At 42.1% G+C, this 13,151-nt stretch overlaps 5 protein-coding genes across 5 annotated transcripts; 1 reads left to right on the top strand and 4 right to left on the bottom strand.

The window, feature by feature from the left end:
- Positions 1-1,521: 1,521 nt before the first annotated feature.
- EAE97_009393 (uncharacterized protein) lies at positions 1,522-2,612 on the top strand. The gene is made up of 3 exons (XM_038879908.1): positions 1,522-1,960; positions 2,016-2,095; positions 2,217-2,612. Exons 1-3 carry the CDS (start codon positions 1,652-1,654, stop codon positions 2,449-2,451), a joined length of 624 nt encoding a protein of 207 aa, XP_038729464.1. The 5' UTR covers positions 1,522-1,651; the 3' UTR covers positions 2,452-2,612.
- EAE97_009392 (uncharacterized protein) lies at positions 2,613-6,209 on the bottom strand. Its single transcript, XM_038879907.1, has 4 exons — positions 5,522-6,209; positions 4,966-5,443; positions 3,542-4,888; positions 2,613-3,488 (listed from the first exon to the last, which is right to left on the bottom strand). The coding sequence occupies exons 1-4, from the start codon at positions 5,522-5,524 to the stop codon at positions 2,716-2,718; spliced, it is 2,601 nt and encodes an 866-aa protein (XP_038729463.1). The 5' UTR covers positions 5,525-6,209; the 3' UTR covers positions 2,613-2,715.
- Positions 6,210-6,896: 687 nt separating this feature from the next.
- On the bottom strand, positions 6,897-8,178 carry EAE97_009391 (uncharacterized protein; the record flags this gene model as incomplete). Its single annotated transcript, XM_038879906.1, has 3 exons — positions 6,897-6,951; positions 7,002-7,630; positions 7,705-8,178. 3 exons carry the CDS (start codon positions 8,176-8,178, stop codon positions 6,897-6,899), a joined length of 1,158 nt encoding a protein of 385 aa, XP_038729462.1.
- Positions 8,179-8,762: 584 nt separating this feature from the next.
- On the bottom strand, positions 8,763-10,214 carry EAE97_009390 (uncharacterized protein; the record flags this gene model as incomplete). The annotated part of the gene is made up of 1 exon (XM_038879905.1): positions 8,763-10,214. One exon carries the CDS (start codon positions 10,212-10,214, stop codon positions 8,763-8,765), a length of 1,452 nt encoding a protein of 483 aa, XP_038729461.1.
- A 1,033-nt stretch (positions 10,215-11,247) lies between these two features.
- EAE97_009389 (uncharacterized protein) lies at positions 11,248-12,286 on the bottom strand (the record flags this gene model as incomplete). The annotated part of the gene is made up of 2 exons (XM_038879904.1): positions 11,248-12,119; positions 12,193-12,286. 2 exons carry the CDS (start codon positions 12,284-12,286, stop codon positions 11,248-11,250), a joined length of 966 nt encoding a protein of 321 aa, XP_038729460.1.
- Between the last annotated feature and the right edge of the window lie 865 nt (positions 12,287-13,151).

Raw genomic sequence — 13,151 nt, 5'->3', positions numbered from 1 at the left:
ATAATGTCGCAATGGATAGTGTAGAAAGCCCCATCATGACAAATTTCTCTCTGAAGTACGACATAACTATTAGTTCCTCCAATGTATGTGGCAATTCACTGGAAGATTTTTCACATTGCAACCTAATGGACAAGAAAGGTCAGCAGCAAATGGGCGACGATAAAGTAAATCTAGAATAAGAAAGGAGTGAGTTGGTTTCACAAATGAGAAATGTCGAAATGTCTAGATACCCTATCGTAGGTCGAGTAATGATAAACTTTTTCGACTTTCAGTGAGGTGAAAATAAGTTTAGCACCTACCAGTAGGTAGGTAGGTACTGGTATACCCCACATAGTTCTTGATGTACAGAGTACGGAGTACGGAATACCTACAGTCTGTCACACCAGCAATCACATCTTCATCTTCATTGTCAACTACTTCTCTCCTCCAACCAGATCTTGAAAACCGAGTAGATAGAAACTTGGAAAAGCATCTCAATTTTCAGTCATCGAGCAGTTTGAATGTTTCCCGGTGATCTCTACCATAGATATTTGGTTCATGATTGAGAAGAAGACTAGAGTAGCACTCTACCCCCGCGAATTTAGCCCCCAATTATCATGAGTGTCGGGTAAGTCCCGCAAGTTCTCTATTTGAATACTACTATTTAGCTAGGTAGGTACCTAACTTCTCAGAAACATTAATCCGGTCCAAATGATACTTGTGCATCTTTATCTCTACCTGGTAGTGAGGATGTCACGAGGATGTAAGACTCAAGCAGGAAAACCTCATGACTTTTGATTTGTAGTACCATGCATCATATCTCCCTAGTATGGAATCACGTTTGGTGGTGATAGACATTGGCGTCGCAGCCCGAGATGTTGCTAGAAGGAAGCACAACACTCACAGTATCTGTCGCTTTCTTGGCTTGTGTTACACCATCGAATGTGCATGAATTGACTTCTTTCTCATAATTGATCTCGATGGTTATTGTGGAGTGGAGCTTCCAGGTGGCGACACAATCAACTTCCCCATGCATTAAGAGCGAGGTGTTCATGTCCGTCCGTACAAAGGAGGGTGGAAGGAGGTTGATTATTTATCTGCCGTCTGGATGAATTTCAGGCTATGTCCTCCCATATCGAAGCTTGAAGCATCGACGACACATATTGTCGTTTCACACATCGCGTTGGATAGCCCACTCTCGAGCCACTCTACTCGGGGGACTCTCCTTCTGCACCAGAGTCTGTTCTTCCGCCATGATCGAGACAGATCTACACAGCCTGATATTGTTTCTCGAATTGCTTCCCAATCCTATCATATATATCATATAAATCATCTAGATTCCATTTTTCCAAAATCCACCATCAATTCTACTGGAAGAGACAAAAACAAGCTTTTTACTAAGCTTCATCCTGCATGCTATGTGGCGTGATTTTTGTAACAAGTCACCCCACGTTAAGCCGCTAAGGACTCAGTTTTATGGTCTAACCTTTTTCTAAACATGATGAATCTCCACTGTCTTGTGATCACATACCATTGCATAGGTATACATTGAAAATTGAATGAAGGTAAAAGTTTTACATTCTTTCCTCTCTCTCTCTCTCTCTCTCGGAAACATTGATTGAACTGAATATACATCTTCCAATCAAACTTTTAACCAAAGAAATTTGTGAAAATGACGATTCCACTCCCCTCCCTCCGTTACTCTGTTCAATCTGTTCCAGCCAATCTACTCCAATTCAACAATCCATCAGCCTCTTCTCCACCGTCGCCTCCACCTTCCCGGGACTCAACTACCAATGCCCAAGAACCAAAAGAAACTGTACTCTGGATAGGGTGTTCTGATTCCCTGGTATCAGAAACTGATGCTCTCACAAATGTTAAGAGATCCGAGATCTTTGTCCACCGTAACTTAGGAAACCGTGTGAGCGTTGGTGATACAAGCAGTGGAAGTGCAATTGAATGGGCCGTAGATGTTCTAAAGGTATGTTAAAGCTTGCTATATAGTGGAACTTGAATACTAAAGTCATTGGAATCAGGTACAGCATATCATAATATGCGGCCACTATGACTGTCATCTGCTTGAGGAATCAGAAAGTGATAGTAACAATTGGTATCGGTAATTCTCCCCAATACTGCCAAGATAGATTCACGTGCCACTTCTCTTCCTGAACCTTCGTATCACTATACTCCTTTCACTTCTAGTCCTATGACAACACAAATCCCACTAACACATCCAGTGATATCATCCAACTTCATCAAGAGTCTGACGCGCTCGAGCCACCTGCTCAATCACCTCAATCACGGAATCGTCATTTCACGGAACTTTACGTACTGTCTGAAGTAGAATGGTTAAGACAGCAGCCTAGTGTTCAGCGAGCAATGAAGGAATGGGACTGTCAGATTCATGCGTTTGTCTATGACCGCGATCAAAATAGCTGCGTAAGATTGGTACCAGAGAGTCAGGTAAAATGAGTCACTCTGAATGGGAAATGCAAAGTTGTGTAGACAGTTGTAACTTCAGACGAGGGATAAAATTATAATTAATTACAAAACGTCATTCATACGCAGATGGCGCAGCAGAAAACACTAACAATAATCACTTGGGTATGTCCATCTTCTCCTAGCATAAAACTTCATTATCACACTCTTCCAAATCATGACACCCACCATTACGTGTTGTGATATCTCCATGTTTCCGATCATGCATCATACAGAGCTTGATAATGAGCTTAACGATCAATAATCGATTCTCTTCTCCCGAATTGGCGCCTGCAATACTGTATCTTGATTCCAGACAACCTTCCCCTTCTCATTGAATGTTGAAAGCTCGTCACTTATTGGGATTATGCCCCTCGTAGCCTCAACCTCATGTTGACTAATGCCCATTTCATCCCTAACAATCCATAAGGTTTGTGGGGGGCTTGTAATGGCAGGATCAAGGTAAGCCTGACTCTCAACAGCTTCTTCATATGATGGAAGCTCCTCGCGACTAGTCACAAACTTCTTGGCACGCGCGTGTGATTTGAATTTTCTTGGATCAAACAATTTTCCGAGGATCGCGGCCTTCTTGGACTTTTTGGCATCTTCTCCACGACTTTCGGATTGTGTGGGTGGGAGTGCAGACTTGGTATATTCGTGAGTGTTGTTTGATGGCGTTTCGAATAAAGCGACCTGATCATCACCATCAGTGGATCTTGGGAGGTACATAGTTAAAGGCTTTAAAGCATGGCGCATCACAGCATGGTAAACAGCTGTCAGGAAAATAAAAACACCCATAAGAACGATTGGACCTATGGTCGTATTAATGGCGAATAGACCGAGTAGACAGACTTCGGAAATGTACACTCCGACCATTAATTGTTGCAGAGCTTTAGCATACGAAGATCCTCGAGTATCGACGTCGTTGGAAAGAACGAAGAACATGTTATAACGGACTGCAAGGTATACGATTGCAAACCCAATAGTTGCAAATCCGAGAACAAGTGGTGCGATGCAAGAATAAGAGATTGCTAATTTATCGTTAGAAATGAACATTCTGTTTGTCAGGACTACATGAACATACCAATAACTCCTAAACAAGCAAACTTTGGATATAACGATCCCCAACCAAGACCAGCCAATGTGATATATCGATTATACATTTTTCTTGGTGACTTATCAAGGAATTTACCACCAACGGTTAACATGACCAGAGCGCCAACGTTGATCAAATTTCCAGCTGCGATTCCAAGACCTTGAACAATGATGTAAGATATAAAAAAGTTGGAAGCTTTTGGTAAACTTTGAGCAAGTAATGTGGTAGCTGAAGAAGGATCTTCAATGATTTCGGACACCACAGCTGCCGCTCCAGACGAGAATGTGGTGACCAAGAATACTTGTATGACTTGGAATGCAAAATACCAATTCTGGCATTTAAGTTCCACGGCCGGTGTCGTCACCTCACCGCTGAGTTTGGCCATCCACCTGCAGACGATGGGTACCAAAGCCATCAGGATTGATAATGCGACCGAGGGAAGTAAACCAGTGACGACACCAAGAATAACACTAGGGATGTCATTAATGAATGACAAGAAAGGAACCTTTTCAGTCAAATAATTTATATTGCTGATAGCACCGATAACAGCAACAGGGATCGACCAAAAGATAATCATTGCAGTCAAGAATGTCGCAGTAGCGATGACTCTCATCTTTCTCTGTGTTTTCTTGATTTTGAGGTTCTTCCAAATGACTTCCTGGGGTTTGACTGCAATAGCTCTTGGGTCCAACTTGGTGGGGTTTTTTGCGCTGAATCTTTGAAACGCATAATTGGCTTCGAATTGGGATCTGAATTCAACAAAGGCAGCAGGGAGTGATGTCCCGTTTTGGCCCACTACAATTTCTTGCTCCTTTTCGATTTCTGGAATAAGTTTTTGGAGTTCGTTTCGAGACCAATCAATAGTATCGACTTTCTTTCCGATCAATGGTATCTTCCCTAGACGATGCGATGGTCGATCTGTCTTCTTCATCCATTCGGAGACAAGCCCAGCTTCGGTATCCACGTTCTTTCGCGCTGGCTTTGGCTTTCCTTTCTTCTCCGCCTTAGCCCATTTCTTTTCCCATTTAAGGCGTCTATCATTTGCGGCTTTGATTAGTTTAATTTCGGCATTTTCCAGCTTCATTGCATCGGTATCTCGCTCCTCTACTTTCTCCGTAAGCTTCTCGCAATCTTTAGCCATCCAAATACGGGCAACAACAGAATCGCCTCCAAGAGCCTCCTTTAATGCTGATTCACTCAAATGCTCCTGTGGGATAAAGGTGAAAAGGACAGTCTTGGATGAAATTCTGGACGCATTGAATGGGGCTAGCATATAGTTGTGTCGAACATTGATAAAGAACATGGTTTCTTTGGTGATCATGAATATAACGAAACCTAAAATTGTCAGCAACTTCGAACAAACGTAGGGGAGACCTGAAGAAGAACGAAAGACTAGTACGAGGAGTACTGACTGAGAAATATCCATGCAACAAATGTATGGGCATAGTATCGATTCTTATTAATTACGTTACTGAAAGATAGTATATCAAGCTCCTTTTGGCCGCCACCACCAGTCGCGTTGACCGGAAATAGGATGGGGAAAGTTATACAACAACCAACAAAACATATCTTGGTCAACAATCCGAAGAATCGAAGGTAAAAGTAACCATCAAGTGATTGATGATCCAGAACATGTTCATCTGGTATACTTTTGAAGGGAGCAAGCCAGCCAAATTTGCTATCAGATAACCGCGATGTCCTTTCATCCTCGCGAAGTGTTGGTAAGAAAGTTCGAGGTTGGTAAACGCGTAAAAATTTTGCGCGAAGGACCAAGAAGGCAATGATATATACCGCAGCAAGAGCGGCAACAGGTATCAAAGTGGAAACAAGACTGGATGCAGAGCTTGATGTAGTAGTAGACGTTCCAGATCCTGCAGTTTGTGAAGAAGACTATGAGGTTGTTGAGTTAGCAATTGCATATTTGACCCATATGCATAATGTAGATTTGAATAGGAACATATTACTGACCATCTTGAAGGCAATTGCAAAAGCAAATGAAAACAAGAGTCTTTTGGCAATGCAGATATCGTTCTATGAATGAATAACTTCTCGAGAAGACTTTTAATCGTGATGTGATATTGAAGTGGATTGAAGTAAATGAATAACCAGACCAATTTTTTTCTCAATTCAATAATGACAATACTGAGCTTCGTCACCCCCGCACTCGCATTTGCACGATTTGATTGATTAACTTCGGACTTAGCGTTAATTAGACTGAAAGAAAGGATCAAATCGGTTTCTTTCGACAGAATTAGTTCTGCAGTTGGCTAGCTGATCGAGCACGGATGGCACAAGTGCAGTGTGATAATCGATAGTCAATTTCAGACTGAAAATAATTTCACTTGTTGTGCGTACATGTCCCCGACTCCGCATGTACTTTGCTCTCTGTCCATGTCAAAGTACCACGTAGAGAAGATAGAGAATAATTAACTTACATCAAACCAGTGTTAGCCACATCGCTACATCAAACATCGTACCCTAGGTAGCCTAGATAGATACTCCGTACTAGGTATTCAGCTGTAGATGATTTCATGTGACGTAGCCAAACTTCAAACACTTGATCAAAGTACTTGATTTGCGGCAGAATTGACTTTTGCGGCAGACGTACGATTGGCCAGGCAATGAAAAGTTCCAAGATAATTTGAGAATTGGCTATAAGAAAAAATGGTTTGGAAGAGAATGCTTTAATCTGAAAAGGTGGCAGGTACGACGGGCACTTTACTACGTAAGTGGACGCCAAACGGTAAATCATGTCTAGACAACACCAAGACCTGGCTTCCACATTCGGTAATTTTTCCAATACCTGACTAGCTTTACGAAGTACAGCTTTGAAATGCCAATAATTTCGATGTGCCGAGCCCTGTTTGCAAATCATACAAGGATAAACACATCTAACATAGCGCGATCCTTGCCTAATTTGAGATTTTGGGCGTCAGACATGCGATAATAGATCTTCAAGTACTATACCGTTCATATTCCTTGCCTTTTAGTGGTCAATTACACAAACGAATATACGGAACATCGTGGTTAATGTAACACAATGAGGTCAGGAATAATCAAGAATAATATGATATTGCTTGCCATAAAAGATTCTCTGGAAATGGACTACCCATGACTTGCATCCTCTAAATCATCAACGGTGAGCTCTGGGAAAGAGTTTCCTTGTGGCTGGTGAACCAAGTTCGAGCTACACAAATTGATAAATTACCGGTACCCTAGGATCAGATCAATGTGATTACCCTACCCTGAAGATCATACCACATGTAATAGATTAAGATGTGCCAATACCGATGATCCCCTTTACTATGTTAATATATGTTGCTGATGCCATCTACAGCCAATATCAAGGTGGAGGGCTCAGGTCCAATCCTTCTACTGTAAGTCTGAAAGCATCATTCCTTGGACTAATTAGCAGGCCCTGTAGTAGAACTCAAAGGTTTTGACATACCTTGAATAACTTCCACCAACGTCCAAATCCAATCTTCCTCTCAAGCAATCTTCAAAGTCAATGTCAACAGAGAGCAAACCATTATCATCTTCCCACATCGGACCCGCAAGAACCTCGCCCAAAGGAGAAATGACACATGAACCACCTCTACATACGAAATCAGACGTATCCTTTTTGAGAGTTTCTGTGATTTCTGGTATTCCTTCTATCCTCTGGGGAAGTGCAATCTCACATCCATCATCCGTCAGAATGGATTTTCTCCTTGATTTGGATTGAACATGCCTATAACCTTTCGCATGACCGTCGTCAATAGCACTGTCTTCTTTATTGTTTCCAGTAATCCAGCTTGGAAGATTCGATCTCTTCATACATTGATTCGCACTCAATACCACGCATCTACCCTCGCATGCAATTGTCCGCATCAATGGTAGCCAGGTATCTTTTGCATCTGCGGTGGGGGCTAAATATAAATTGACGTTTTGGCTATAAAGGGATTGTCGTAACAAAGGCATGTAATTTTCCCAGCATATCGCAGCCGCAAGCGTAAGTTTCACACCTCTGATCGTGGTTGTAACTGCTCTCAATGAGGAAGGTTGTCCTTGGCCCCATATGAGCCTTTCGCTGCCAGTCTATGTCATCATTAGTATCTATTGCACACGACCAATCTCTCTAAATAATAACAACAAAAGGGGAAATGTCATACCGGCATAACCTTTCTCCTGTTGCCAATCATTCCAAACTTCGGACAAACATACAGAACACCACAATATAAACTTCCACCGCATCTCTCTACTAGTCCTGTCACAACGAATACACCAGTATCTCTTGCGATTTTTTCCAGCTCCTCTCTTGTGCCATCTCCGCGTTTTCCATCAACTCTAGCCTCTAGTTCTTTGTTTACCCACTTCCTTCCTGCGCTTTCTGGTGTATCCCCTAAATCGACCGCATCTTTGTAATAATGTAGGAATTGCTCACGACCTTTTGAATCTCGAGCTCCGACTACTGCGCCAAATGTTGCTGTGCGAGGGTAACCTCCCAAATATGCTTCTGGAAATAGGATTAAATCAATTGATTTTGTCGCAGCTTGTTCTGTTATTCTAGAGAGGGCAGCAAGAGTGGCAGATGTTGTAGAGAGTGTATGAGATTGCGAAACTGCTAAACGTAATTTTTGTGCCATGATAGTTAAATTTCCTGAATTGTTAAAAAGTTGTAATTGATAAGTTGCTGGGTAGGTGTGGAGCTCTAAGGGCATCAAAGCTAAGATAACACTATGCGGGGGAGTTAGCTTGGGGGGGACCTAAGAAATGCGGGGTTGCTGGCTTGGCTTGCTTACATTATAACCCACCTGCTACCTGGTCGAGCTGGTGTACCTAGGCACTTAGGTATTCCTACCAGGTATATATGTCTCTCTTTGTTAAGACCAGAACAGAACAAGTTCCTACGTTCTCAGGTAACCTACTAGAAATTGAATAAATTAATATTGTGCCTTTTTAGTATAATTCAAATGATTCGTCTATCTATTTTCCTATCGTAATGTACTGGAAGCTTGCTCAGTCTCAGTAAGGTTCTATTGTTCAGAGCTAACAAAGTCCAATTACCATTTTCCTCATATGAGATTACTTGAGAGCTAAGTCTCATCGAGCTCTCTGCTTTGAAAACGGTCTTGTCATACACATTATCTTTGGTCCATCCTTCATTTGTATGCCGAGAATCATGCTCAAACTTTATAAGGTCGCTATCTAGAACCATGCAAGATCCGGCTCATATGTTCAAACAAGGGAAATCTTTTGCTGCGTTCTCCTCATCAAATCCCACGCATTTCCAACAAGTCAACAAATTGTCAGGATCGTATTTCTTCTTGATCTCGACCAATCTCTCATAATTTTTGAGGCCCCACCAAGCTTCTCTCCAATCGCTGGTCCATGGATGAGCTTCGTTAAGATACGCCCCTCCTGTCGGTGTGAATTCCTCTACCATTGCAGTCAGATCATTAACCAGATCAATCTGGGATGTTCGTTGCTCCAAAGTTTCGTTAAATGTCCATGCTCCACCATATGAAAGTTCCCAAATAGAATCCCGCCATGCCGGCGTAGAGGATGTTGATGCAGGATCCCACGGATAAAGCCATGGCGTAGTGTTGGGGATGTAAGGCGAGTACCCAAGAGAAATCAAACGTTCTAGAAACCCCATCAACTTCGATCTGCCCTCTGTACTGTTGAATAAAGATGCCGGTACAAGTCGAGGAGCGAGTGGGCGAAGACCACCAACAACAGCCTCATTGGGTGTCACATATTTCGTGTAAAACTCATACCAGGAAGAGAGTATTTCGATAACTACAGTGCCGCCATTCTCCATCGCAAATTTCATAGCTGGAGCCATTGATTCTACTGCTTCGGAAAGGCTGAGAAGTGGTGTCACACTTATCAAATTGGCAGCTTGATAATGTCCACCCCAGCCTTGGTTTGCCCATGGTAAAGAATTGTTAACTATGACAGATAGCCATTCCAGAACGTTAGATGATGTACGATTATACGAAATAGCCGCTACAGCCAGCTGTATCCTTGGCTCAACGCGATGGGTAGCTTCCATCACTATCCCAAAAGTTCCACCACCACCACCCCTCAAGGCCCAGAAAAGGTCCGAGTTTTTGCATTCGTTGGCAATTCTTAGAACACCATCGGTGGTAATGATCTTGTATTGAACGACTCGGTCAATTCCTAGTCCATAGACCGGTGAGAGAACGGAGTGGCCACCTGCTTGTACCCAGCCTCCGGCTACGCCAATTGTTGTTGCATAGCCTCCGATGAATGTGACGTTCTGGGTTTCTGCAAACTCATAAACATCATTTGTGTTTACTCCTGCCGCTGTTGTGATGACATTGACTGGAGTAGAATCACAACCTTTGGGTACAAAAGATGTTTCATGACTCATCCCTGATACTTTTCTCATCCAGAGAGCCAAAGATCCCTTGCGACTACTACGACTAAGATAATCGTGTCCACTATTCTTTATGGACAATCTTATTCCGGTCTTTCTAGAGAAGTCAAGAGCGGCCACAACGTCAGAACCCTCCTCGACCTGTACATAGTACTCTGAAACACTTCCTTGGTTACAGCTGACATTTGTGAACGCATTTGCATCGGCTGGAAGGATGTTATTGAGAACGCATTGGTCAGTAACATTAGTGAAACAAATTTCGTCTTGATTGTTCATGAATCCGTTGTAAAATTGAGTTCGATATTCCGACGATGTATAGTTATGCTGAATTTCCACGCATTGTAATTGATTAGGAGTAACTCGCTGGCCTTCATAGATTGAAAAACATGGATACGAAAAAGGGCGCGAACTATGTAATCGGCCTTTCAATGTTTGATTAAGAGATTTCCAGATGCCATGGCACGTTGTTCCTTGAATAAGGATGAAGAGGAGAAATTGCATGTGACCTATATATGCATACATTCTCGTTGAACAAAACTCTAAAGTTCTCCCACGATTCTAGACTGATTTTGGGGATCCTTCAATGGGCAATTTCGACATAATAAAAGATCGATTGAGTGTCAAAGATCTTTCCAGAAACATATCCACTTTGGCTCACTCTCTCCGCATTAATCTTGAGTTGTCATCATACAGCGTTACATTTGAATTCTTTCGTGAAGTGAGGAAGCATACCACGGATTTCGATATGATTGGAACGTGCCATTTGCCTATTTTGAATTTTAGAGCAGACATTATTAATGGTCCGGCCTGAAGTTGGTCATGCATGTGCGTATACAATGATTGGACACAAAATTGTATATCAGGGGATCAAGAAACTGTGCCAGGATCAAAGCAATATCGACTGCCTCGACGCGAGCTTTAATTCTGTATTCGGGGACCACATCGTAGATTCATTCGTCATGGTGCCTACTTCGCCCGAGACATGTAGTACTTGATTCGCTCAACACGTATTTGCGCTGGCAATACCTGAATCTTCTTCAATGGGAAAACATTACTTGCATCAATTCTAGAAGTAATTTCAGATACATGATAGATTAGCAAGATGTAATCGTTCGATGGCAGAACCTACCATCTCATCCCCATCATATCTTTTGGAAAGTTTTTTGAGGCTAGTAATCACTCAGAAAGCTGCACCCGTGTAGGAAAATACATTTAGGAAACAGAAACAGAAAATCATAATATACAGTAAATGAATCGCATTAGCATATGAACAAAAGTCAAGATAAGCCATCAGTGGGTGCCATGAAAGTCAAGCATTGTACGCTTCCAACTCTTTCTCTGTCCACTCCCACAGTTCATCCGCCAGCTTTTCATCTCCTGCGTACTTATTTCCATTGCCAGAAATTCCAACAGGTGTGTAGTACTCGCCTTTCAAAACTTCGCCTTTTGCACTACCCTTGTTTGCTACAGCAGCCCAGAGTTGATTCTTTGCTCCGTCAGCCATACTTGTAAAAGCCAAATCTCTTACTAATCCACCAACTTTTCCAAACACCCCATATTTCTCCAAAGCGGTCGCATACAAATTTGTGTTGACTACTCCCGGATGAACCGATACAGCTGTGATACCCTTCTCGCCATATCTCTTGTTCAACCCTTTAGCGAAAAGAATGTTTGACAGCTTGGATTGTCCATATCGAGAGGCTGTCGTATAACCATTCATATCTGTTTTGAGATCGTCGAATTTGATACCCCCAACAGGACCCAATGTATGACCCAAACTACTCAAGGAGATAACTCTCACATCTGCATCTTTCTGCCCTGCTGTTTCCAACAATGTGGGTAGAAGTAGTTTCGTCAAAAGAGCATGACCAACATGGTTTGTGCCAAATTGTATTTCATAGCCTTGTTCCGTAGTTGCCGCTGGTACCGCCATGATTCCCGCATTTAGGAACAATAAGTCGAGACGGGACTCTTTGATACTGAATTGTTTGGCACACTCCTGAACTGATGGGAGGGAGGTAAGGTCGCAATGGATAAATGTAATTGGGGCATTTGGTACTTTGGATTGTATCTCTTTGATTGCGGCGGTAGCTTTAGGTTCGGATCGCGCGGCGAGATATATGTGCGAAGGATTGTGCTTGGAAAGCTGGAGGATAGTTTCAAGGCCTAAACCAACATTTCCTATGATAATCAGTTAGCATTAAGTGAATGGAAGAGATAATTGATCCTTGTGTGAGATAGGGAGATAATTTACCGCCTGTAACAAGAATGACTTTTCCAGAGAGATCAGGAATATCTTTTTCGGGTTTGAAGGATACACCTCCTAAGCCAAAGAAACCATAGAACATGTCGAAAGTTTTATTTGGAATAATTGAGGGCAAAGGAGAAGATACAATACAATTATTAGATTATGGCATTGTCTAGCTTGCAAGCTTGACGTCCATCTGAGATACCAAGACAGCTCCAATAATAGTCTGAGCCATCTCGCCTTACCTAACCGAGGCACTTTCATAGTTCGTTCTCTTTGACATTGAAAGAGTATGGAAAGGAATATCGGGATTGAGCATCAAGATTTGCTAGTTATCACGTAGTAACTGAGGGGTGTGGAATGAAAAATACTTTCTAATGTCAGAAAATAGTTTATTTGTATAGAAGTTAACCAAGCTGTTCGTTAATTCCCGACACCAACAGTTTGTTTATGTAAGTTGTCTCAGTTACGCGGTTTTGTGACAAAGACCAAAAAGATAGATGGAGTTGATGTTGTCTCAACGACTTTCAATGATTCAAGTAATTATCATAACCATCTACCCAAGTGCCTACTAATCCATTGCTATTTTTGGGAAGAGAAATATGGCTTTTTTGCGGCCTTGTAATTACCGCAGTGTTCCAATTCTCTGAAAGCCCTTCGCCATGTGGTCTTTTAGTACTGGCATGAATATGAGATCGATATATTCACTTGCTCTTGTCTAAACTTCGGGACTTACTTTTGAACTATGGTTAGCAGTTAAGTATTAGCAGCATTGAACTATATCAGTATCGAAGGAGATGGTAATCGTCGCGATAATTCGCTTTATTAATCTTTGAAGTCTTCAATCAGGCTTACCTCTGAGGAATGTGTCCTGCTACGGTATAGCTGTTCAAACCTCACCCCCTTTTCCAACCTATTCAATTTTTGAATATTCCAGATTATATTAACATCCATCCACTTGAAGT

This window comes from Botrytis byssoidea (genome assembly GCF_014898295.1).
Source record: "Botrytis byssoidea strain MUCL 94 chromosome Unknown BBYS_021, whole genome shotgun sequence".
NCBI lineage: Eukaryota > Fungi > Ascomycota > Leotiomycetes > Helotiales > Sclerotiniaceae > Botrytis > Botrytis byssoidea.
The sequence above is the reverse complement of the archived record's forward strand: the minus strand, read 5'-3'. Positions and strand labels throughout refer to the sequence as shown.